Consider the following 24,514-nt stretch of genomic DNA (forward strand, 5'->3'; position numbering starts at 1 on the left):
CAGCTCACTGCGTCCAGTGTCAGCCTGCAGAGCACAGGGCAAAGAGAAGAGGAAAGTGCAATAATGCGAGAAATAACCATTTCTGATGATTAGTCTGAGGAGGTGGATGGCGGGAGATGACGCTGCTGCGTGACGTCACACATTCACCGGCTCCTCCTGTGCACCACGGACAGGAAGACTCATGTAAGGGCAGCGCTGCCCTCACCCAACATGGCTGACACCAGTCTTCCGCCCAGCCAATGACGTAATCACGCGCCGAAGCTTGTCAGCGCACTGGGCATGCGCGGGCGGCCATGTTGCTCTCTGTACAGTGACTGAGCGCTCTCGCCGGTTGTTTCGTTTTCGATCCCGGAGAAGGAAAAAGTGAACTGTAAGTGTCGCCTCCTGCTGTCCGGGGAGAGAGGAGCGGGGGAGACGGCAGGGAAGAGGGGGGCAGGGGGAGAGGAGCCATGACAGTGCGGAATCCGCCACTGCTGTCATCTCTGCTACTGTACCGCACGTTGGGAGGACTACTGCCCCCCCCCGTAGACGACTACTGCCCCCCCCCCCCTCCATAGACGACGACTACCCCCTGTAGACGATTACTGTTTTTCATAGACGACTACCACCCTCTCATAGACGACTTTTGCCCCCCCCCCCCATAGACGACTACTACAACAGACCCCCCCCCCCCCCTCAGAAGACTACTGCCCCCCCCCCATAGACGACTACTACAACCCGGAGACGACTACTGTCATAGACCCCCCCCCCTCAGAAGACTACTGCCCCCCCCATATGACTACTGCCCCCCCTGGATGACTACGGTCTCTCATTAACGACTACTGCCCCCCCCCCCCCTAGAAGACCACTACCGTCATTGATAGACTACTGCCCCTCCCTCATATTTATGACTACTGCCCCCCCCATATGACTACTGCCCCCCCTGGATGACTACGGTCTCTCATTAACGACTACTGCCCCCCCCCCTAGAAGACCACTACCGTCATTGATAGACTACTGCCCCCCATAGACGCCTGCCGCCCCCCGTAGACGCCTGCCGCCCCCCATAGACTACCACTGCCGCCCCCCCATAGACTACCACTGCCGCCCCCCCATAGACTACCACTGCCGCCCCCCATAGACTACCACTGCCGCCCCCCCATAGACTACCACTGCCGCCCCCCATAGACTACCACTGCCGCCCCCCCATAGACTACCACTGCCGCCCCCCCATAGACTACCACTGCCGCCCCCCCATAGACTACCACTGCCGCCCCCCCATAGACTACCACTGCCGCCCCCCCATAGACTACCACTGCCGCCCCCCCATAGACTACCACTGCCGCCCCCCCATAGACTACCACTGCCGCCCCCCCATAGACTACCACTGCCGCCCCCCCATAGACTACCACTGCCGCCCCCCCATAGACTACCACTGCCGCCCCCCCATAGACTACCACTGCCGCCCCCCCATAGACTACCACTGCCGCCCCCCCATAGACTACCACTGCCGCCCCCCCATAGACTACCACTGCCGCCCCCCCATAGACTACCACTGCCGCCCCCCCATAGACTACCACTGCCGCCCCCCCCATAGACTACCACTGCCGCCCCCCCATAGACTACCACTGCCGCCCCCCCATAGACTACCACTGCCGCCCCCCCATAGACTACCACTGCCGCCCCCCCATAGACTACCACTGCCGCCCCCCCCATAGACTACCACTGCCGCCCCCCCATAGACTACCACTGCCGCCCCCCCATAGACTACCACTGCCGCCCCCCCATAGACTACCACTGCCGCCCCCCCCATAGACTACCACTGCCGCCCCCCCCATAGACTACCACTGCCGCCCCCCCATAGACTACCACTGCCGCCGCCCCCATAGACTACCACTGCCGCCCCCCCATAGACTACCACTGCCGCCCCCCCATAGACTACCACTGCCGCCCCCCCATAGACTACCACTGCCGCCCCCCCATAGACTACCACTGCCGCCCCCCCATAGACTACCACTGCCGCCCCCCCATAGACTACCACTGCCGCCCCCCCATAGACTACCACTGCCGCCCCCCCATAGACTACCACTGCCGCCCCCCCATAGACTACCACTGCCGCCCCCCCATAGACTACCACTGCCGCCCCCCCATAGACTACCACTGCCGCCCCCCCATAGACTACCACTGCCGCCCCCCCCATAGACTACCACTGCCGCCCCCCCATAGACTACCACTGCCGCCCCCCATAGACTACCACTGCCGCCCCCCATAGACTACCACTGCCGCCCCCCATAGACTACCACTGCCGCCCCCCGTAGTTGACTCCTCCATAGACGCCTACCACCCACCCCATAAAGGACTGCTGCCTTCCCTGGTAGAGGACTGCTGCCTGTCACCCTGTAAGACTCCTACTCCCGTCCTCTTATTTAGTGTCGCCCCCCTGCTGTGCACATGGTATATTCTGATGTTTTCTGTCGCAGTGGGCGGAGCCTCAGCTGAATTTGTGACAGTGCAGAGAGGACTCCACTATGGTGAGTAGATTGGGGGTTGTAGTGTGGGGGAGGGGGGACGTGCCTTGGTGACGCTCGGTTCCTCATTCTCGGTGTTTTCTCTCCAGTCTCGCAGATACGACTCGAGGACGACCATCTTCTCCCCGGAGGGTAGGTTCCCACTCCCACTCCCATCATTGTACCGCTGTTCTGTAGTCACCTCCTCCTGCTGTGTCCTGTGCTTGTCGCTTGCGGGCTGCAAATAACAGCGCAAATTGTGTAAGATTTACAAAAATGTCCCAAAATGTGTGATCAGTGTCCAGAGTTCCAGGGCTCGCTCTGTATGTCGGCAGATCCTCCCCGCTATCTCCGCTTGCTGTCACTGACTTGTCGTGTTCCCAGGTCGCCTGTATCAGGTGGAATATGCCATGGAAGCCATCGGACACGCTGGCACGTGCCTGGGCATTCTGGCCAATGACGGCGTCCTGCTGGCGGCCGAGAGACGGAACATCCACAAACTCCTGGATGAGGTTTTCTTTTCTGAGAAAATTTACAAACTGAACGAGTAAGTTGTGCAGAGGCTCCGCTGTCCAAGATGGCGGCTTGTGCGCTGGCGGTGGAGACGCTAATGCCGCCTCTTCTGTGGTTTCAGTGATATGGCGTGCAGCGTGGCCGGGATCACATCTGACGCCAACGTCCTGACCAACGAGCTCCGACTGATCGCACAGAGGTAAGAGCAGAAGCCGCCATGGTACGTTGGCAGTACTACTTTCTAATATGTAATTTGTTTCTACTGCTCAACTTTTTCAACATGTCTGCTTGCTGTCAGTGAAGGGCAGTAATCTTGTTTCCATCTATAACCCGCTACTTCTCACTGCTGAGGATTTTGCTACAATTGTATCCAGTGTTGAAAATTCTCAATGCGCTAAATGGCCTGGACTCTAGGCTAAAGCGGGCTTTACACGCTGCGACATCGCTAGCAATTGCTAACGATGTCGAGCGCGATAGCACCCGCCCCCGTCGTACGGCCGATATGTGGTGATCGCTGCCGTAGCGAACATTATCGCTACGGCAGCATCACACGCACTTACCTCCTCTGTGACCGGTGAACCGCCTCCTTTCTAAGGGGGCAGTTCGTTCAGCGTCACAGCAGCGTCACTGAACCGCCGCCCAATAGAAAAGGAGGGGAGGAGATGAGCGACCGGAACATCCCGCCCACCTCCTTCCTTCCTCATTGCCGGTGGACGCAGGTAAGGTGATGGTTGTCACACACAGTGATGTGTGCTGCCGCAGGAACGACGAACAACATCGCTACTGGGCAGGAAACGATATTTTGTTTTAGAACGACCTCTCCATGAGCACCGTTTTTTTTTTTGTTTTGTTTTTTTTTTCCCTCTTATGCAATCGTTTACGGTCGCTCCTTGGTGTCACACGCTTCGATCTCGCTAACGAGGCCGGATGTGCGTCACAACCACCGTGACCCCAACGATATATCCTTAGCGATATCGCCGTGTGTAAAGCACCCTTTATACACTTTACCTGCACCGATACATTGTAACAAACCAATGGAGGGATTTGTGCTGGTGATCTGCCTCAGGTTGTGAACAAGAATCGCCTCCATTCACTGACTGTCAGCAGAGATGTTAGAAATGATGACAAAGGGGCCGATTCATTAAGCTTTTTTAGACGGTATTCTGGCGTAGAAACGCTGGAAACAAAGCACAAAAGTATTTACGATAACTTCGCATAAAGGCGGCGTGAAATACACGGCCGCTGAAAGATGCGCCAAATTAACCTCTCTTATGCCGCTCGGGCTCAAAATAACGGTCTCAATCAAAGCCACAATCTGTAGTTTGGAGGCGATCATGAATCTTTCTGATTGGATGATGGTTATGATGAGCCGAGTTAGGCTTTGTGCCCACGTGTGCGTATTGCATGCAGTTACGCTGCAATCTCCACCGCAGCATAACTGCATGCGTCCTGCGTCCCCAGCACAGTCTATGCATAATCCATGCCCACGTGGTGTATTAGAGCGCAGCGATTTGCATGCTGCCAAATCGCTGCGTTCTAAAAAGCAACATGTCACTTCTTTCGTGCGCTCTGCATGCGGTCTCCATTCTGTCTATAGGGAGAGGCAGCATCCAGAGCGCACAAATTCTGCAGTCACCAAAGTTTCAGAACGGAGCTTTTCAGCTGCGCTCTGAAGCGGACATGCAGTGACTTTACGCTGCGGTGGAGAGCGTACACGTGGGCACATAGCCGTAAAGGGATATCTCCATCCCTGGCTTTTATGTTTTACCCCATTAAATTTGTATTTCTCCTGGAGATCAGTGGTAATTGCGCTGGGGGACTGGTATTTGGCGCAGAGATTTTAATTTTCCTGTTTTCGCCCTCAGGTATCTGCTTCAGTACCAGGAGCCCATCCCGTGTGAGCAGCTGGTGACCGCCCTCTGCGACATTAAACAGGCGTACACACAGTTCGGAGGTCAGTCATTTATTTGCACAGATCAGCGCCGCTCTCTGAGAGGGAGATGCCGCTGCTCCATTATGTCTGGGTGTGTGCGGAGTGTGTCCCCCTTGTGTCTGCTGGGGGAGGGGGTCCAATTTTGTACTGGCGGCAACTGCATCACCCCCATTAACAGAACCACTAGTCATAATCTGCTCACTCTATCACTTTTAGGTTGTAGTCCCATTCAGAACTGTTGTTCAGAATTTTACCTTAAAGGGAACCTGTCACCACTTTTTTGCCTTATAAGCTGTGGCCACCACCACCGGGCTCTTATATACAGCATTGTAACATGGTGTATATAAGAACCCAGGCCGCTGTGTATAACATAAAAATTACTTTATAATAATCACCTAAACCGGTCGCTGCGGTGGATGTGGCTCAGGTGGGCTTCTCCGGTGCCACCTCTTTCGGCCATCTTTGTCCTTCTGAAGCCTGTCTACGTCATACACACTCACCAGTCCTGCGCAGGCGCACTACAATACTTTGATCTGCCCTGCTCAGGACCTGAATGCCGGCGAGTGTGTATGACGTCGGATGCGTCATGCACCGCGGCTTCAGAACAGACGACAGAGGCGGTGACAAAGATGGCCGAAAGAGGAGGAGCTGGCACTGGAGGACAAAGACGCCCATCTGAGCCATATCCACCGCAGCGACCGGTTTAGGTAAGTATTATAAAGTGATTTTCATGTTGTATACAGCAGCCTGGGCTCATATATACAGCATGTTAGAATGCTGTATATAAGATCCCGATGGTGGTGGCCGCAGGTTATAGGGCCGAAAAAGTGGTGACAGGTTCCCTTTAAATCATTCAGCCATAAATCTGCTGAACAGTTTTCAGGACCCTGTAAGTGCAGGATTGCTGCAGAAGTCACATGGCCGGATGACTCCTACTGATCTTTCTGAAGGTACAAAGACTAAGGGACCTAGATGCCCTAAAAACTGGGTGGTTGGGATTCATAAGGTGTTTTTAGAATTTATTTAAACGGCTGGACATCCCCTTTAAAGGGAGCCAGCATGTGTCAGGCAGTGGCTACATGATCTCCGAAACACTCTGGGATTTCAGAGAAAAGTAAAGTTTAAAAGCTGCTCAGAACCAAAGCACCCGGGAGACTAGTCAGACTGCCCGGTCCTCGGCGGCTGCCCCCTGGAGTGACAGCTCTCTCCCTGCGTGTGTATTTAGGAAGAGATCTGGCAGGGAGCAGCCGCTAGGGATCTGCCGGTCCGGCTGGTCTCCCGGGTGGTTCGGTGCGGCTCATCTCCGTTTCAGGTTCACTTTAGGAAGAAAGCCGTGACCATGTGGAGCAATGTCAGACAGTCGGAGAGCACGTTGCTGGAGCTGTGCGGTGAATCCACGGACTCTGCGCCGTCTCTGAACAGATTGTGTATGTTTTTGTCCTCTGCAGGGAAGCGGCCGTTCGGCGTCTCCCTCCTGTACATCGGCTGGGACAAACACTACGGTTTCCAGCTTTACCAGAGCGATCCAAGCGGGAACTACGGAGGCTGGAAAGCCACGTGTATCGGCAACAACAGCGCGGTAAGAATCCCCTCCATCATTGCTGTCTCTGACAATTCCTCATTTGCTGTCAGTGAATGGTTGTGTCCGGAGACTGGAAATCTCCTGATCACGTTACACACCAGCCCTGGACTCGCTGCAGGATCACTCCTAATGAGGCAGGAGCGCTGACCAGTCACTGACGGCAATATAGTGCACAGCGTTGTGCAGGGTTGATGCTGACGTGTCGGTGTTGTGCCTGCAGGCCGCCGTCTCCATGCTGAAGCAAGACTACAAGGAGGGAGAAATGACGCTCAAGTCGGCGCTGGCTTTAGCCGTTAAAGTTCTTAACAAGACAATGGACGTCAGTAAACTGTCCGCTGAGAAAGGTGAGAGTCGGGGACTGCGTCTGCCGTGTTACAATATTGTCTAACATTGTTACTAAACATTTACTACATTGCAAGTGTTCAGTGGGGAACAGGCGGCATCAGTCTGACCCCAAAGGGCAAAATAAGGCCGGTTTCTTGTGGCCGATAGTTATGGTCCGAGTACAGAGTTTGGTGTCCAGACCGTCCGCAGGTCTCCGCACTCGATAGATCTGTATACACTGACGAGCCGGTTGTTGCTTTCAGGTGAGGGAACCTGCGGCCGGTCTGGACAATGCACTCTGTAGTAGGCCACACGTGTCCGCCACCAGAAATAAAGGCTTAAAGCTTCTCCTAGTATTGGATTAGGATGGAAAATCCCTGAAAACCCTGGATGACTAGACAAAATTTTTATTTCTTTCTCGCTCCATTGGGAGACCCAGCCAATTGGGTGTATAGCTTCTGCCTCCGGAGGCCACACAAAGTATTACACTTTAAAAAGTGTAACCCCTCCCCTCTGCCTATACACCCTCCCGTGCATCACGGGCTCCTCAGTTTTATGCTTTGTGTGGAAGGAGGCACACATCCAGTCATGCATTCTCATATTAGTTATGTCGGTTGGAAGAAAAGAGGGCTCCCACGGGGCCCCCGGCATGTTCTCTTCTCACCCCACTACGTCGGCGGTGTTGTTAAGGTTGAGGTACCCATTGTGGGTACAAAGGCCGGAGCCTCATGCCGTCTCCTTCACCATCCCTTAGCGGCTCTGGGAGAAGTGGGATCCTGAGCGGTCATCCATTTACTGGGACCGTGCTCCCTCCGCAGCCCCTGTGGGAATCTGCCGGACCGGAGTCTATTCAACCTCAGGGACCGGGCCCTGCAACTCTAAGGTACTCTGTGTCCCCATAGGGGACGGTGCAGGGAGCGCACCTTCTTCCCGGACGCTGCGGCAGCTGCTGAATTGAGAAGGCCGGCGGACTTCCGCGCCGACCGTGCCTGCTTGTCGGGCGCGGTCTCAAATTTAGTCCCCGGCTTCATCGCGGCCTAGTCGCAAAAATCCCGCCCCCGGGCCTGCCTGTCAGGGGTAAGGGCGGGACTGCCGACCTGACGTCGGATGTGAGGGCCGGACCATCCTGCATGTTTCCTCCCCCCTCACTGATCACTGTGGGGACCCCAGATTCCCGCACTTTCCTGGCGCCGCCCACGGCTCCACTCCTCCCCTGAGAGCTCCGGCAGCCATTTTTTGGCATTCTGCCGGTGGAGGATTCTCAGTGAAGAGCTCTGCAGCTCCGGGGGACCTAAGGCAGGGAATCTGGAGGACACACACTCCGCTTTTTAGCGGTCGGTAAGCCACACCGGTCACCCGGTGCTGGTCCTCCTAGGGTGCCGGAATAGATACGTATATATATATATATATATATAATCTGTTCGGTCGGGCTGTATACCCCTTCCCATATACCCTCAGTGATCACTCTCCTAGGAGACAACAGCATGTCGTCCACAAGGAGCAAAGGTGCTAAGGCACAGGTTTTTTTTGCGGCCTGTACCTCTTGTGGGGCTATGTTACCTGCGGGTTCCACCTACCCTCACTGTGAGCAATGCTCGACCCCTGTTTCGCTTGCTCAGCCGGAGCCTCGGACACTGGTGGGCCCCTCGGCTCATGTAGACCCCCCTGCTCCCCCTGTCCAGGCGGCAGGGACAGAGTTCGCCTCTTTTGCTGAGAAACTCTGAGTCACTTTCACAATCCATGGCTCAGTCTATGGACAAATGGTCTGCCAAGCTGCTAGAAGCTTTGCAGTCCAGACCGGTCCTTACACAGGCCCCGGCCCCTGTTGGATCGTCGCCTCCAGGCCCCTCTCTGTCCGCGCCGCAGCGCGCTCCCAGGTTGGGCCCTAGGTCTCACGTGGAGGACTCCTGCCCGGACCACAGTCCTAGACAGGCTAAGCGGGCTCGCTGGGAATCTTCCCCGACTTCTTCACGCTACTCGGGTTTCCAGCTTGAGGACTCTCTGGAGGACGAGGCGGACGTCGCAGCTCAGGGCTCTGACCCTGACGTCGCCCTTAACATTGATACACCTGAAGGGGACGCCTTAGTGAATGATATTATCTCGTCCATCAACCAGGCGTTGGATCTCTCTCCCCCGCCTCCTCCTGTAGAGGAGTTGGCGTCTCAGCAGGAGAAACACCAGTTTCGGTTCCCCAAACGTACACGGAGTGCGTTTTTCGATCACTCTAACTTCAGAGATGCTGTCCAGAAGCCCAGAGCGGTTCCGGACAAGCGCTTTACTAAGCGCCTCACTGACACACGTTACCCCTTCTCCTCTGACGTAGTTAAGGGTTGGGCTCAATGTCCCAAGGTGGATCCTCCAGTCTCTAGATTGGCGGCTAGATCTGTGGTATCGGTTGCAGATGGCTCATCGCTAAAGGATGCCACTGACAGGCAGATAGAGCTTCTGATGAAGTCCATCTATGAAGCCACGGGCGCGTCTTTTGCCCCGGCTTTTGCAGCCGTGTGGGCACTCCAAGCTATCTCGGCTTGTCTGGCTGAGATTAATGCTGTCACACGTAATTCTGCTCCGCAAGTTGCGTCTTTGACTTCTCAAGCGTCAGCTTTTTCTTCCTACGCCATGAACGCCGTCCTGGACTCTGCTAGCCGTACAGCTGTGGCATCCGCTAACTCTGTGGCAGTCCGCAGGGCCATGTGGCTGCGCGAATGGAAGGCAGACTCGGCCTCCAAGAGGTTCTTAACCGGTTTGCCGTTTTCTGGCGACCACTTGTTTGGCGAACGATTGGATGAGATTATTAAGGAATCCAAGGGAAAGGACTCCTCCTTACCCCAATCCAAACCTAAGAGACCTCAGCAACGGAAAATACAATCGAGGTTTCGGTCCTTTCGTCCCTCCGCCAAGCCCCAATCCTCTTCGTCCAGCAGGCCGGAGAAAGGCCAGAGGAACTCCTATGCGTGGCGGTCTAAGTCACGCCCCCAAAAGGCCGCCGGAGGCACTGCTTCCAAGGCGGCCTCCTCATGACTCTCGGCATCCCCTAGCCGCATCCTCGGTCGGTGGCAGGCTCTCCCGCTTTTGCGACGCCTGGTGGCCACATGTTCAAGACCGATGGGTGAGAGACATTCTGTCTCACGGTTACAGGATAGAGTTCAGCTCTCGTCCTGCGGCTCGTTTCTTCAGAACCTCTCCGCCCCCCGCTCGGGCCGGCGCACTTTTTCAGGCAGTGGACGCTCTGAAGACAGAAGGAGTTGTGATCCCCGTTCCCCTTCAGGAACGTGGTCGCGGCTTTTACTCCAAATTGTTCGTGGTGCCAAAGAAGGACGGATCATTCCGTCCCGTTCTGGACCTCAAACTACTCAACAGACATGTGAGAACCAGACGGTTTCGGATGGAATCTCTCCGCTCGGTCATCGCATCGATGTCACAAGGAGACTTCCTAGCATCGATCGACATCAGGGATGCTTATCTCCATGTGCCGATTGCACCAGAGCATCAACGCTTCTTGCGTTTCGCCATAGGGGACGAACACCTTCAGTTCTTGGCATTGCCTTTCGGCCTGGCGACAGCCCCACGGGTTTTCACCAAAGTTATGGCATCCGTTGTGGCGGTCCTACACTCTCAGGGCCACTCGGTGATTCCCTACTTAGACGATCTCCTAGTCAGGGCCCCTTCTCGGGTGGCGTGTCAACACAGCCTTACCGTCGCTCTGGCGACTCTCCAGCAGTTCGGGTGGATCATCAACTTCCCGAAATCCAAGTTGACACCGACCCAATCACTGACTTACCTCGGGATGGAGTTTCATACACAGTCAGCGGTAGTCATGCTACCGCTGGACAAACAGCTCTCTCTGCAGGCAGGGGTGCAATCACTTCTTCGGAGTCAGTCACACCCCTTAAGGCGCCTCATGCACTTCCTGGGGAAGATGGTGGCAGCGATGGAGGCAGTGCCGTTCGCACAATTCCATCTGCGGCCACTCCAATGGGACATTCTCCGCAAATGGGACAGGAGGTCGGCTTCCCTCGACAGGAAAGTCTCTCTTTCCCTTGCAACCAAGACGTCTCTTCAGTGGTGGCTCCTTCCCAACTCTCTGTCGCAGGGAAAATCCTTCCTACCTCCAACCTGGGCTGTGGTCACCACGGACGCGAGCCTGTCAGGGTGGGGAGCGGTTTTTCCCCACCACAGGGCTCAGGGAACCTGGACTCCGATAGAGTCATCCCTTCAGATCAATAGTCTGGAGATAAGGGCAGTGTATCTAGCCCTATTGGCTTTCCATCGGTGGCTGGAGGGCAGGCAGATCCGTATCCAGTCGGACAACGCCACTGCCGTCGCATACATCAACCACCAAGGCGGCACTCGCAGTCGTCAAGCCTTCCAGGAAGTCCGGCAGATTCTGCAGTGGGTGGAAGCCACAGCTTCCACCATCTCCGCAGTTCACATCCCGGGCGTGGAAAACTGGGAAGCAGATTTTCTCAGTCGTCAGGGCATGGACGCGGGGGAATGGTCTCTGCACCCAGACGTGTTTCGAGAGATCTGTCGCCGCTGGGGAACGCCGGACGTCGATCTCATGGCGTCACGGCACAACAACAAAGTTCCGGCATTCATGGCACGGTCTCAAGATCACAGAGCTCTGGCGGCGGACGCGTTAGTTCAGGATTGGTCGCAGTTTCGACTGCCTTACGTGTTTCCTCCTCTGGCGATGCTGCCCAGAGTGTTACACAAGATCAGATCCGACTGCCGTCGCGCCATTCTCGTCGCTCCAGATTGGCCGAGGCGGTCGTGGTACCAGGATCTGTGGCATCTCACGGTGGGACAACCGTGGGCGCTTCCAGACCGCCCAGACTTGCTGGCACAAGGCCCGTTTTTCCATCTGAATTCTGTGGCCCTCAACCTGACTGTGTGGCTATTGAGTCCTGGCTCCTAGCGTCTTCAGGGTTATCTCAGGATGTCATTGCCACCATGAGACAGGCCAGGAAGCCAACGTCCGCCAAGATCTATTACAGGTCTTGGCAAATCTTCTTGTCCTGGTGCTCTGATAACGGTTTTCCTCCATGGCCGTTTGCCTTACCCACTTTTCTTTCATTCCTTCAATCCGGAATGGACAAGGGTTTGTCCCTCGGCTCTCTCAAGGGCCAAGTATTGGCGCTCTCCGTATTTTTTCAAAAGCGCCTAGCCAGGCTTCCGCAGGTCCGCACGTTCCTGCAGGGAGTTTGCCACATGGTCCCACCTTACAAGCGTCCGCTGGAACCCTGGGACCTTAACAGGGTGCTAACGGCTCTTCAGAAACCACCTTTCGAGCCGCTGCGGGATGTCTCTTTATCACGTCTTTCTCAGAAGGTGGCCTTCCTGGTGGCAGTTACATCACTCCGGAGAGTGTCTGAGCTTGCAGCACTGTCATGCAAAGCCCCCTTCCTGGTGTTTCACCAGGATAAGGTGGTTCTGCGTCCGGTCCCGGATTTTCTCCCTAAGGTGGTATCTCCTTTTCATCTCAATCAGGACATCTCCTTACCTTCATTTTGCCCTAATCCAATTCACCAATGTGAAAAGGATTTGCACTCTTTGGATCTAGTGAGAGCACTACGGTTCTACGTGTCTCGCACGGCGCCCCTGCGTCGTTCAGATGCGCTCTTTGTCCTTGTCGCTGGCCAGCGTAAGGGTTCGCAGGCTTCCAAGTCAACCTTGGCTCGGTGGATCAAGGAACCGATTCTTGAAGCCTACCGTTCTTCTGGGCTTCCGATTCCTTCAGGGCTGAAAGCCCATTCTACCAGAGCCGTAGGTGCGTCCTGGGCATTGTGGCACCGGGCTACGGCTCAGCAGGTGTGTCAGGCAGCTACGTGGTCTAGTCTGCACACTTTCACGAAACACTATCAGGTGCATGCCTATGCTTCGGCAGACGCCAGTCTAGGTAGGTGAGTCCTCCAGGCGGCGGTTGCCCACCTGTAAGAGGGGGCCGTTGCGGCTCTTTTTATCGAGGTATTCTTTCTTTTCTTCGGCGCTCCATTGGGAGACCCAGACGATTGGGTGTATAGTACTGCCTCCGGAGGCCACACAAAGCATTACACTAAAAAGTGTAAGGCCCCTCCCCTTCTGGCTATACACCCCCAGTGGGATCACTGGCTCACCAGTTTTCTGCTTTGTGCGAAGGAGGTCAGACATCCACGCATAGCTCCACTGTTTAGTCAGCAGCAGCTGCTGACTATGTCGGATGGAAGAAAAGAGGGCCCATAACAGGGCCCCCAGCATGCTCCCTTCTCACCCCACTTTTGTCGGGTGTTTGTTAAGGTTGAGGTACCCATTGCGGGTACGGAGGCTGGAGCCCACATGCTGTTTTCCTTCCCCATCCCCCCTCGGGGCTCTGGGTGAAGTGGGATCTTACAGGTCTCCAGGCACTGAGACCGGGCTCCATCCACAGACCCAGAGAACCTGCTGGATATGGAGCTGAGTATCGTCAGGGACAGGGCCCTGCTACATTAAGGTACTCTGTGTCCCCGTACACATCGCGCACACACACACCAGCATTGCTGGGAGTGCTAGTGCGCCGGGGACAACAGCGCGGAGCGCTCGTGCTATTATTCACGGCAGCTTTGCTGTGTGAATTTATGTATTGGGAACTGCCGCGCCGGGCCGCTGCTAGGTGTTTTTACACTGTGGCGCGGCTGGGACTTGTGGTGCGCCGGGGACTCCGCGCTGGCCGTGCACATAGGACGGCCGCGCTTATTACTCGAGTCCCCGGCTTTGCGGCCTAGTTTTCGTTTCGTTCCCGCCCCCAGCCCTGCCAGTCAGGGGAGAGGCGGGACGCTGTACAGAAAGTCAGCGCCGAGGGCTGGAGTCTGCTTTGCATTCTCCAGCCCCCTTCACTGGACACAGTGGGACGCCGGTTTCCCGCTCTTGCCTGGGGCACGCCCACGGCCCGCCCCTCGTCACACGAGCTGGAGAAGGACGCCGGCAGCCATTCCTGCAGTCCGAGCTGGAGAACGGAGACAAGCTCTGGGCAACCGGTCACAGGACTCTGGCGACCACACACCCGCCTATAGGCGGGCGGTAAGCAGCACCTGAAGTGCTGACCCCACTAAATACCGTTGTGTCCATTTGTATTTTATGCTTACACTGCACTGTAGGTCGCTATTTTTGGCTATATGCCCTCTTAGATGGCGAGACAACAGCAGCAAAAAAGCAAGGGTGCTAAGGCACAGGCTTTCTATGCTGCTTGTATTGCATGTGCTGAAGTGTTCATTTGTACTTATGCTTGTATGCTATACATTGCACTGTACGGTCGCTATTCTTGGCTATATTCTCCTAGAATGGCTAGACTACAGCAGCAAAAAAGCAAGGGTGCTAAGGCACAGTTTTTCTAGGCTGCTTGTATTGCATGTGCTGAAGTGTTCATTTGTACTTATGCTTGTATGCTATACATTGCACTGTACGGTCGCTATTCTTGGCGATATTCTCCTAGATGGCTAGTCTACAGCAGCAAAAAAGCAAGGGTGCCAAGGCACAGGCTTTCTAAGCTGCTCATATTGCATGTGCTGAAGTGCTCATTTGTACTTTATGCTTGTATGCTATACATTGCACTGTACGGTCGCTATTCTTGGCTATATGCTCCTAGATGACTAGACTACAGCAGCAAAAAAGCAACACAGGCTTTCTATGCTGCTTTTACTGCATGTGCTGAAGTGTGCATTTGTACTTTATGCTTGTATGCTATACATTGCACTGTACGGTCGCTATTCTTGGCTATATGCTCCTGGATGGCTAGACTACAGCAGCAAAAAAGCAACACAGGCTTTCTATGCTGCTTTTACTGCATGTGATACTGTTCCACCGGCAGGTTCCACTGACCCCCGTTGTGTGCAATGCTCCCCTGTAGCACTTGGTCAGCCGGGGTCTCTACTAGAGGTGGCCAAAGGAACCACCTGTGAACCCTGTCCATGGACAGGGACGGTGTTGCAGTTTCGGCTGATAGATTGTCATGGGATAGTGACTTGCAGTCCAGACAGGCCATGGGCAATCTTGATCATTGCTCCCTGGCCACCCTCATTTGGAACAAAATCAGTGCTCCGGGGGGGTCCCAGGCATTCCAGGGTGAAGGCTCTGACACGGACGACAGTCCCAGACAGCCTAAGCGAGCTCGCTGGGAGCGGCACTCGGCCTCATCACTAGTCAGGGTCACAGCAGAGGACTCTCTGTATGATGAGGCAGACGTAGCTGATCAGGACTTTGATCCTGACACCGCTCTCAATCCGGATACACCGGATGGTGACGCCATGGTGACTGATCTTATAGCGTCCAGCAATGGCATGTTGGATATTGCTCCCTCAGCTCCCCCAGTGGAGGAGTCAGCTTCCCAGCAGGAGAAATCCCATTTCAGTATCTCAAGCGTACATTGAGTACTTTTCTGGCCACGCTGACTTCAGAGAAGCAGTTCAGAATCACCACGCTTACCAGATAAGCGTTTCTCCAAATGTATTAAGGATACATGTTATCCCTTTCCCCCTGACGTGGTCAGGCGCTGGACCCAGGGTCCAAAGGTGGATCCCCCAATCTCCAGGCTTGCGGCTAGATCCATAGTTGCAGTGGAGATGGGACTTCACTTAAGGATGCCATTGACAGACAGATGGACCTCTGGTTGAAATCTGTCTATGAAGCTATTGGCGTGTCGGTTGCTCCGGCATTCGCAGCCGTATGGGCACTCTAAGCTATGTCAGCTGGTCTTGCGCAGCTGGTCTTGAGCACAGGTACATCTGTGCCGCAGGTAGCGTCCTTATCCTCGCAATGTCTGCATTGCGACTTACCCTATTAATGCTGTCCGAGAGAGACAGTCGAGGTTTCGGTCCTTCCCAGGCTCGGGCAGGTCCAAATTGTCCTAGTCCAAAAGGGCTCAAAAGGCTCAGAGGGGCTCAGATTCCAGGCAGGCTCAATCACGCCCAAGGAAGGCAGCCAGAGGAACCGCTTCCAAGGCGGTCTCCTCATGACTTTAAGCTCTCTCTCTCCGCATCCGCGGTTGGTGGCAGACTCTCTCGCCTTGGCGACATTTAGCTGCCACAGGTCACAGACCGGTGGGTGAGAGACATTGTGTCTCACGTGTACAGGATAGAGTTCTGTTCTCGGCCTCCGGCTCGATTCTTCAGAACTTCCCCACCTACCCACCGAGCCGATGCTCTTCTGCAGGCAGAAGGAGTGGTAATTCCTGTTCCTCTTCAGGAACAAGACACGGTTTTTCCTCCAATCTGATTGTGGGGGACCTAAAACTGCTCAACAAGCACGTGAAGGCCAGGCGGTTCCGGATGGCATCCCTCCGCTCCGTCATTGCCTCAATGTCTCAAGGAGATTTCCTAGCATCAATAGACATCAGGATGCTTATCTCCACGTGCCGATTGCTCCAGAGCACCAACGTTTGCTGCGTTTCGTTATTGAAGACGAGCATCTTCAGTTCGTAACCCTGCCCTTCGGTCTGGCGACAGCCCTACGGGTTTTCACCAAGTTCAGGGCAGCAGTGGGAGCAGTCCTGCACTCTCAGGGTCACTCGGTGATCCTTCCTCGGACGGTCGACTTGTCAAGGCACCCTCTCAAGAGGCATGCCAACACAGCCTGAGCGTAGCGCTGGAGACTCTCCAGAGTTTCGGGTGGATCATCAACTTCTCAAGGTTAAATCTGACACCGACCCAATCGCTGACATATCTGGGCATGGAGTGTCACGCTCCCTCAGCGATAGTGAAGCTTCCGCTGGACAAACAGCGTTCACTACAGACGGGGGTGCAGTCTCTCCTTCACGGCCAGTCACACCCCTTAACACGCCTCATGCAGAGGCAGTCACGTTCGCGCAGTTTCATCTGCGTCCACTCCAATGTGGCATTCTTTGCCAATGGGATGGGAAGTCGACGTCCCTAGAAGGAACGTCCCCCTTCTCAGACGGTCAAGGACTCTCTTCAGAGGAGTCCATCCTTCAAATCAATGTGCTGGAAATCTGGGCAGTGTATCTTGCCCTGCAAGCCTTCCAGCCGTGGCTGGAAAGCACACACATCCGAATTCAGTCGGACAACTCCACAGCGGTGGCATACATCTACCACCAAGGCGGAACACGCAGTCGGCAAGCCTCCCAGGAAGTCCGGCGGAGTCTGATGGGGGTGGAAGACAGAGCATCCACCATATCCGCAGTTCACATCCCGGGCGCAGAAAACTGGGAAGCAGACTTCCTCAGTTGCCAGGGTATGGACGCAGGGGAAGGGTATCTTCACCCGGACGGTTTTCAGAAAATCTGTCAACGCTGGGGGATGCTGAACGTCGACCTAATAGCGTCTCGGCACAACAACAAGGTTCCGATTTTCATGGCGCGGTATCACGATCAAAGAGCTCTGGCGGCAGACGCCTTAGTTCAGGTTTGGTCGCAGTTCCAGCTACCTATGTGTTTCCCCCTCTGACACTGCTGCCCAGAGGGCTACGCAACATCAGGTCCGTTTGCCGCCGCGCCATCCTCATCGCCACAGACTGGCCGAGGAGGTCGTAGTCCCCGGATCTGTGGCATCTCACGGTCTGCCAACCGTGGGCACTACCAGCCCGGCCAGACTTACTGTCCCAAGGGCCGTTTTTTCCATCTGAATTCTACGGCCCTGAACCTGACGGTATGGCCTTTGAGTCCTGAATCCTAGCGTCTTCAGGATTATCTCAGGACGTCATTGCCACCATGAGACAGACTAGAAAACCGACGTCTGCCAAGATCTACCACAGGATGTGGAGGATATTCTTCTCTTAATGCTCTGCTCAGGGAGTGTCTCCCTGCCCATTTGCATTCCCTACTTTTCCTTCCTTCCTGCAATCTGGTTTGGAAAAAGGTTGTCACTCGGCTCCCTTAAAGGACAAGTCTCAGCGCTATCTGTATTCTTCAGAAGCGCCTAGCACCACTTCCTCAGGTACACACGTTCCTGCAGGAGGTTTGTCACATTGTCCCTCCGTACAAACGGCCGTTGGACCCATGGGATCTGAACAGGGTACTAATTGCTCTCCAGAAGCCGCCCTTCGAGCCTCTGAGAGATGTTTCACTCTCTCGACTTTCCCAGAAAGAGGCCTTTCTGGTAGCGGTCACGTCTCTTAGGAGAGTGTCCGAGCTAGCAGCGCTGTCATCCAAAAGCTTCCTTCCTGGTGTTTCACCAAGGCAAGGCAGTGCTGCGCCCGATTCCGGAGTTCTCCCTAAGGTGGTATCCCCCTTTCATCTCAATCAGGATATCTCCTTACCTTCCTTTTGCCTCATCCATTTCATCGATATGAAATGGATTTGCATTTGTTGGATCTGGTGAGAGCACTCAGAATCTACATTTCCCGCACGGCGCCTCTGCGCCGCTCGGATGCACTCTCTGTGCTTGTCGCTAATCAGCGTAAGGAGTCGCAGGCTTCCAAATCCACCCTGGTTCGATGGATCAAGGAACCAATTCTTGAAGCCTACTGTTCTGCTGGGCTTCCGGTTCCATCAGGGCTGAAAGCCCATTCTACCAGAGCCGTGGGTGCGCCCTAGGCATTACGGCACCAGGCTACGGCTCAGCAGGTGTGCCAGGCAGCTACCTGGTCGAGTCTGCACACTTTCACCAAACATTATCAGGTGCATACCTATGCTTCGGCGGACGCCAGCCTAGGTAGAAGAGTCCTGCAGGCGGCAGTTGCCTCCCCGTAGGGGAGGGCTGTCTTTGCAGCTCTAACATGAGGTATCTCTTTACCCACCCAGGGACAGCTTTTGGACGTCCCAATCGTCTGGGTCTCCCAATGGAGCGCCGAAGAAGAAGGGAATTTTGTTACTTACCGTAAATTCCTTTTCTTCGGCGCTCCATTGGGAGACCCAGACGATTAGGGTGTATAGCACTGCCTCCGGAGGCCACACAAAGCATTACACTAAAAAGTGTAAGGCCCCTCCCCTTCTGGCTATACACCCCCAGTGGGATCACTGGCTCACCAGTTTTCTGCTTTGTGCGAAGGAGGTCAGACATCCACGCATAGCTCCACTGTTTTTAGTCAGCAGCAGCTGCTGACTATGTCGGATGGAAGAAAAGTGGGCCCATATGGGGCCCCCAGCATGCTCCCTTCTCACCCCACTTTTGTCGGGTGTTTGTTAAGGTTGAGGTACCCATTGCGGGTACGGAGGCTGGAGCCCACATGCTGTTTTCCTTCCCCATCCCCCCTCAGGGCTCTGGGTGAAGTGGGATCTTACAGGTCTCCAGGCACTGAGACCGGGCTCCATCCACAGACCCAGAGAACCTGCTGGATATGGAGCTGAGTATCGTCAGGGACAGGGCCCTGCTACATTAAGGTACTCTGTGTCCCCGTACACATCGCGCACACACACACCAGCATTGCTGGGAGTGCTAGTGCGCCGGGGACAACAGCGCGGAGCGCTCGTGCTATTATTCACGGCAGCTTTGCTGTGTGAATTTATATATTGGGAACTGCCGCGCCGGGCCGCTGCTAGGTGTTTTTACACTGTGGCGCGGCTGGGACTTGTGGTGCGCCGGGGACTCCGCGCTGGCCGTGCACATAGGACGGCCGCGCTTATTACTCGAGTCCCCGGCTTTGCGGCCTAGTTTTCGTTTCGTTCCCGCCCCCAGCCCTGCCAGTCAGGGGAGAGGCGGGACGCTGTACAGAAAGTCAGCGCTGAGGGCTGGAGTCTGCTTTGCATTCTCCAGCCCCCTTCACTGGACACAGTGGGACGCCGGTTTCCCGCTCTTGCCTGGGGCACGCCCACGGCCCGCCCCTCGTCACACGAGCTGGAGAAGGACGCCGGCAGCCATTCCTGCACCTGAGCTGGCAGCCAGTCACAGGACTCTGGCGACCACACACCCGCCTATAGGCGGGCGGTAAGCAGCACCTGAAGTGCTGACCCCACTAAATACCGTGGTGTCCATTTGTATTTTATGCTTACACTGCACTGTAGGTCGCTATTTTTGGCTATATGCCCTCTTAGATGGCGAGACAACAGCAGCAAAAAAGCAAGGGTGCTAAAGCACAGGCTTTCTATGCTGCTTGTATTGCATGTGCTGAAGTGTTCATTTGTACTTATGCTTGTATGCTATACATTGCACTGTACGGTCGCTATTCTTGGCGATATTCTCCTAGATGGCTAGTCTACAGCAGCAAAAAAGCAAGGGTGCCATGGCACAGGCTTTCTAAGCTGCTCATATTGCATGTGCTGAAGTGCTCATTTGTACTGTATGCTTGTATGCTATACATTGCACTGTACGGTCGCTATTCTTGGCTATATGCTCCTAGATGGCTAGACTACAGCAGCAAAAAAGCAAAGGTGCTAAGGCACAGGCTTTCTAAGCTGCTCATATTGCATGTGCTGAAGTGCTCATTTGTACTTTATGCTTGTATGCTATACATTGCACTGTGCGGTCGCTATTCTCGGCTATATGCTCCTAGATGGCTAGACTACAGCAGCAAAAAAGCAACACAGGCTTTCTATGCTGCTTTTACTGCATGTGATACTGTTCCACCGGCAGGTTCCACTGACCCCCGTTGTGTGCAATGCTCCCCTGTAGCACTTGGTCAGCCGGGGTCTCTACTAGAGGTGGCCAAAGGAACCACCTGTGAACCCTGTCCATGGACAGGGACGGTGTTGCAGTTTCGACTGATAGATTGTCATGGGATAGTGACTTGCAGTCCAGACAGGCCATGGGCAATCTTGATCATTGCTCCCTGGCCACCCTCATTTGGAACAAAATCAGTGCTCCGGGGGGGTCCCAGGCATTCCAGGGTGAAGGCTCTGACACGGACGACAGTCCCAGACAGCCTAAGCGAGCTCGCTGGGAGCGGCACTCGGCCTCATCACTAGTCAGGGTCACAGCAGAGGACTCTCTGTATGATGAGGCAGACGTAGCTGATCAGGACTTTGATCCTGACACCGCTCTCAATCCGGATACACCGGATGGTGACGCCATGGTGACTGATCTTATAGCGTCCAGCAATGGAATGTTGGATATTGCTCCCTCAGCTCCCCCAGTGGAGGAGTCAGCTTCCCAGCAGGAGAAATCCCATTTCAGTATCTCAAGCGTACATTGAGTACTTTTCTGGCCACGCTGACTTCAGAGAAGCAGTTCAGAATCACCACGCTTACCAGATAAGCGTTTCTCCAAATGTATTAAGGATACATGTTATCCCTTTCCCCCTGACGTGGTCAGGCGCTGGACCCAGGGTCCAAAGGTGGATCCCCCAATCTCCAGGCTTGCGGCTAGATCCATAGTTGCAGTGGAGATGGGACTTCACTTAAAGATGCCATTGACAGACAGATGGACCTCTGGTTGAAATCTGTCTATGAAGCTATCGGCGTGTCGGTTCCTACGGCATTCGCAGCCGTATGGGCACTCTAAGCTATGTCAGCTGGTCTTGCGCAGCTGGTCTTGAGCACAGGTACATCTGTGCCGCAGGTAGCGTCCTTATCCTCGCAATGTCTGCATTGCGACTTACCCTATTAATGCTGTCCGAGAGAGACAGTCGAGGTTTCGGTCCTTCCCAGGCTCGGGCAGGTCCAAATTGTCCTAGTCCAAAAGGGCTCAAAAGGCTCAGAGGGGCTCAGATTCCAGGCGGGCTCAATCACGCCCAAGGAAGGCAGCCAGAGGAACCGCTTCCAAGGCGGTCTCCTCATGACTTTAAGCTCTCTCTCTCCGCATCCGCGGTTGGTGGCAGACTCTCTCGCCTTGGCGACATTTAGCTGCCACAGGTCACAGACCGGTGGGTGAGAGACATTGTGTCTCACGTGTACAGGATAGAGTTCTGTTCTCGGCCTCCGGCTCGATTCTTCAGAACTTCCCCACCTACCCACCGAGCCGATGCTCTTCTGCAGGCAGAAGGAGTGGTAATTCCTGTTCCTCTTCAGGAACAAGACACGGTTTTTCCTCCAATCTGATTGTGGGGGACCTAAAACTGCTCACCAAGCACGTGAAGGCCAGGCGGTTCCGGATGGCATCCCTCCGCTCCGTCATTGCCTCAATGTCTCAAGGAGATTTCCTAGCATCAATAGACAGGATGCTTATCTCCACGTGCCGATTGCTCCAGAGCACCAACGTTTGCTACGTTTCGTTATTGAAGACGAGCATCTTCAGTTCGTAACCCTGCCCTTCGGTCTGGCGACAGCCCTACGGGTTTTCACCAAGTTCAGGGCAACTGTGGGAGCAGTCCTGCACTCTCAGGGTCACTCGGTGATCCTTCCTTGGACGGTCGACTGGTCACGGCACCCTCTCAAGAGGCATGCCAACACAGCCTGAGCGTAGCGCTGGAGACTCTCCAGAGTTTCGGGTGGATCATCATCTTCTCAAGGTTAAATCTGACACCGACCCAATCGCTGACATATCTGGGCATGGAGTGTCACGCTCCCTCAGCGATAGTGAAGCTTCCGCTGGACAAACAGCGTTCACTACAGACGGGGGTGCAGTCTCTCCTTCAAGGCCAGTCACACCCCTTAACACGCCTCATGCAGAGGCAGTCACTTTCGCGCAGTTTCATCTGCGTCCACTCCAATGTGGCATTCTTTGCCAATGGGATGGGAAGTAGACGTCCCTGGAAGGAACGTCCCCCTTCTCAGACGGTCAAGGACTCTCTTCAGAGGAGTCCATCCTTCAAATCAATGTGCTGGAAATCTGGGCAGTGTATCTTGCCCTGCAAGCCTTCCAGCCGTGGCTGGAAAGCACACACATCCGAATTCAGTCGGACAACTCCACAGCGGTGGCATACATCTACCACCAAGGCGGAACACGCAGTCGGCAAGCCTCCCAGGAAGTCCGGCGGAGTCTGATGGGGGTGGAAGACAGAGCATCCACCATATCCGCAGTTCACATCCCGGGCGCAGAAAACTGGGAAGCAGACTTCCTCAGTTGCCAGGGTATGGAAGCAGGGGAAGGGTATCTTCACCCGGACGGTTTTCAGGAAATCTCTGGGGGATGCTGAACGTCGACCTAATAGCGTCTCGGCACAACAACAAGGTTCCGATTTTCATGGCGCGGTATCACGATCAAAGAGCTCTGGCGGCAGACGCCTTAGTTCAGGTTTGGTCGCAGTTCCAGCTACCTATGTGTTTCCCCCTCTGACACTGCTGCCCAGAGGGCTACGCAACATCAGGTCCGTTTGCCGCCGCGCCGTCCTCATCGCCACAGACTGGCCGAGGAGGTCGTAGTCCCCGGATCTGTGGCATCTCACGGTCTGCCAACAGTGGGCACTACCAGCCCGGCCAGACTTACTGTCCCAAGGGCCGTTTTTTCCATCTGAATTCTACGGCCCTGAACCTGACGGTATGGCCTTTGAGTCCTGAATCCTAGCGTCTTCAGGATTATCTCAGGACGTCATTGCCACCATGAGACAGACTAGAAAACCGACGTCTGCCAAGATCTACCACAGGATGTGGAGGATATTCTTCTCTTAATGCTCTGCTCAGGGAGTGTCTCCCTGCCCATTTGCATTCCCTACTTTTCCTTCCTTCCTGCAATCTGGTTTGGAAAAAGGTTGTCACTCGGCTCCCTCAAAGGACAAGTCTCAGCGCTATCTGTATTCTTCAGAAGCGCCTAGCACCACTTCCTCAGGTACACACGTTCCTGCAGGAGGTTTGTCACATTGTCCCTCTGTACAAACGGCCGTTGGACCCATGGGATCTGAACAGGGTACTAATTGCTCTCCAGAAGCCGCCCTTCGAGCCTCTGAGAGATGTTTCACTCTCTCGACTTTCCCAGAAAGAGGCCTTTCTGGTAGCGGTCACGTCTCTTAGGAGAGTGTCCGAGCTAGCAGCGCTGTCATCCAAAAGCTTCCTTCCTGGTGTTTCACCAAGGCAAGGCAGTGCTGCGCCCGATTCCGGAGTTCTCCCTAAGGTGGTATCCCCCTTTCATCTCAATCAGGATATCTCCTTACCTTCCTTTTGCCTCATCCATTTCATCGATATGAAATGGATTTGCATTTGTTGGATCTGGTGAGAGCACTCAGAATCTACATTTCCCGCACGGCGCCTCTGCGCCGCTCGGATGCACTCTCTGTGCTTGTCGCTAATCAGCGTAAAGAGTCGCAGGCTTCCAAATCCACCCTGGCTCGATGGATCAAGGAACCAATTCTTGAAGCCTACTGTTCTGCTGGGCTTCCGGTTCCATCAGGGCTGAAAGCCCATTTTACCAGAGCCGTGGGTGCGTCCTGGGCATTACGGCACCAGGCTACGGCTCAGCAGGTGTGCCAGGCAGCTACCTGGTCGAGTCTGCACACTTTCACCAAGCATTGTCAGGTGCATACCTACGCTTAGGCGGATGCCAGCTTAGGTAGAAGAGTCCTGCAGGCGGCGGTTGCCTCCTTGTAGGGGAGGGCTGTCTTTGCAGCTCTAACATGAGGTATTTCTTTACCCACCCAGGGACAGCTTTTGGACGTCCCAATCGTCTGGGTCTCCCAATGGAGCGCCGAAGAAGAAGGGAATTTTGTTACTTACCGTAAATTCCTTTTCTTCTAGCTCCTATTGGGAGACCCAGCACCCGCCCTGTTGTCCTTCGGGATTTTTGGTTGTTTTTCGGGTACACATGTTGTTCATGTTGAATGGTTTTCAGTTCTCCGATGTTACTTCGGAGTGAATTTGTTTAAACCAGTTATTGGCTTTCCTCCTTCTTGCTTTTGCACTAAAACTGGTGAGCCAGTGATCCCACTGGGGGTGTATAGCCAGAAGGGGAGGGGCCTTACACTTTT

At 54.8% G+C, this 24,514-nt stretch overlaps 1 protein-coding gene across 1 annotated transcript in view; it reads left to right on the plus strand.

Moving 5' to 3' along the window:
- Positions 1–266: 266 nt before the first annotated feature.
- Positions 267–24,514, plus strand: part of PSMA4 (proteasome 20S subunit alpha 4) — a 67,135-nt gene continuing 42,887 nt past the window's right edge. Inside the window, exons 1-8 of the mRNA XM_075321154.1 lie at positions 267–370; positions 2,460–2,510; positions 2,597–2,639; positions 2,871–3,033; positions 3,121–3,198; positions 4,865–4,953; positions 6,381–6,511; positions 6,735–6,858. Of these exons, the coding sequence (XP_075177269.1) occupies positions 2,508–2,510; positions 2,597–2,639; positions 2,871–3,033; positions 3,121–3,198; positions 4,865–4,953; positions 6,381–6,511; positions 6,735–6,858 (631 nt within the window). The 5' untranslated portion in view covers positions 267–370; positions 2,460–2,507. The remainder of the gene's footprint in view (positions 371–2,459; positions 2,511–2,596; positions 2,640–2,870; positions 3,034–3,120; positions 3,199–4,864; positions 4,954–6,380; positions 6,512–6,734; positions 6,859–24,514) is intronic.

Source organism: Anomaloglossus baeobatrachus, chromosome 8 (genome assembly GCF_048569485.1).
Source record: "Anomaloglossus baeobatrachus isolate aAnoBae1 chromosome 8, aAnoBae1.hap1, whole genome shotgun sequence".
Lineage (NCBI taxonomy): Eukaryota > Metazoa > Chordata > Amphibia > Anura > Aromobatidae > Anomaloglossus > Anomaloglossus baeobatrachus.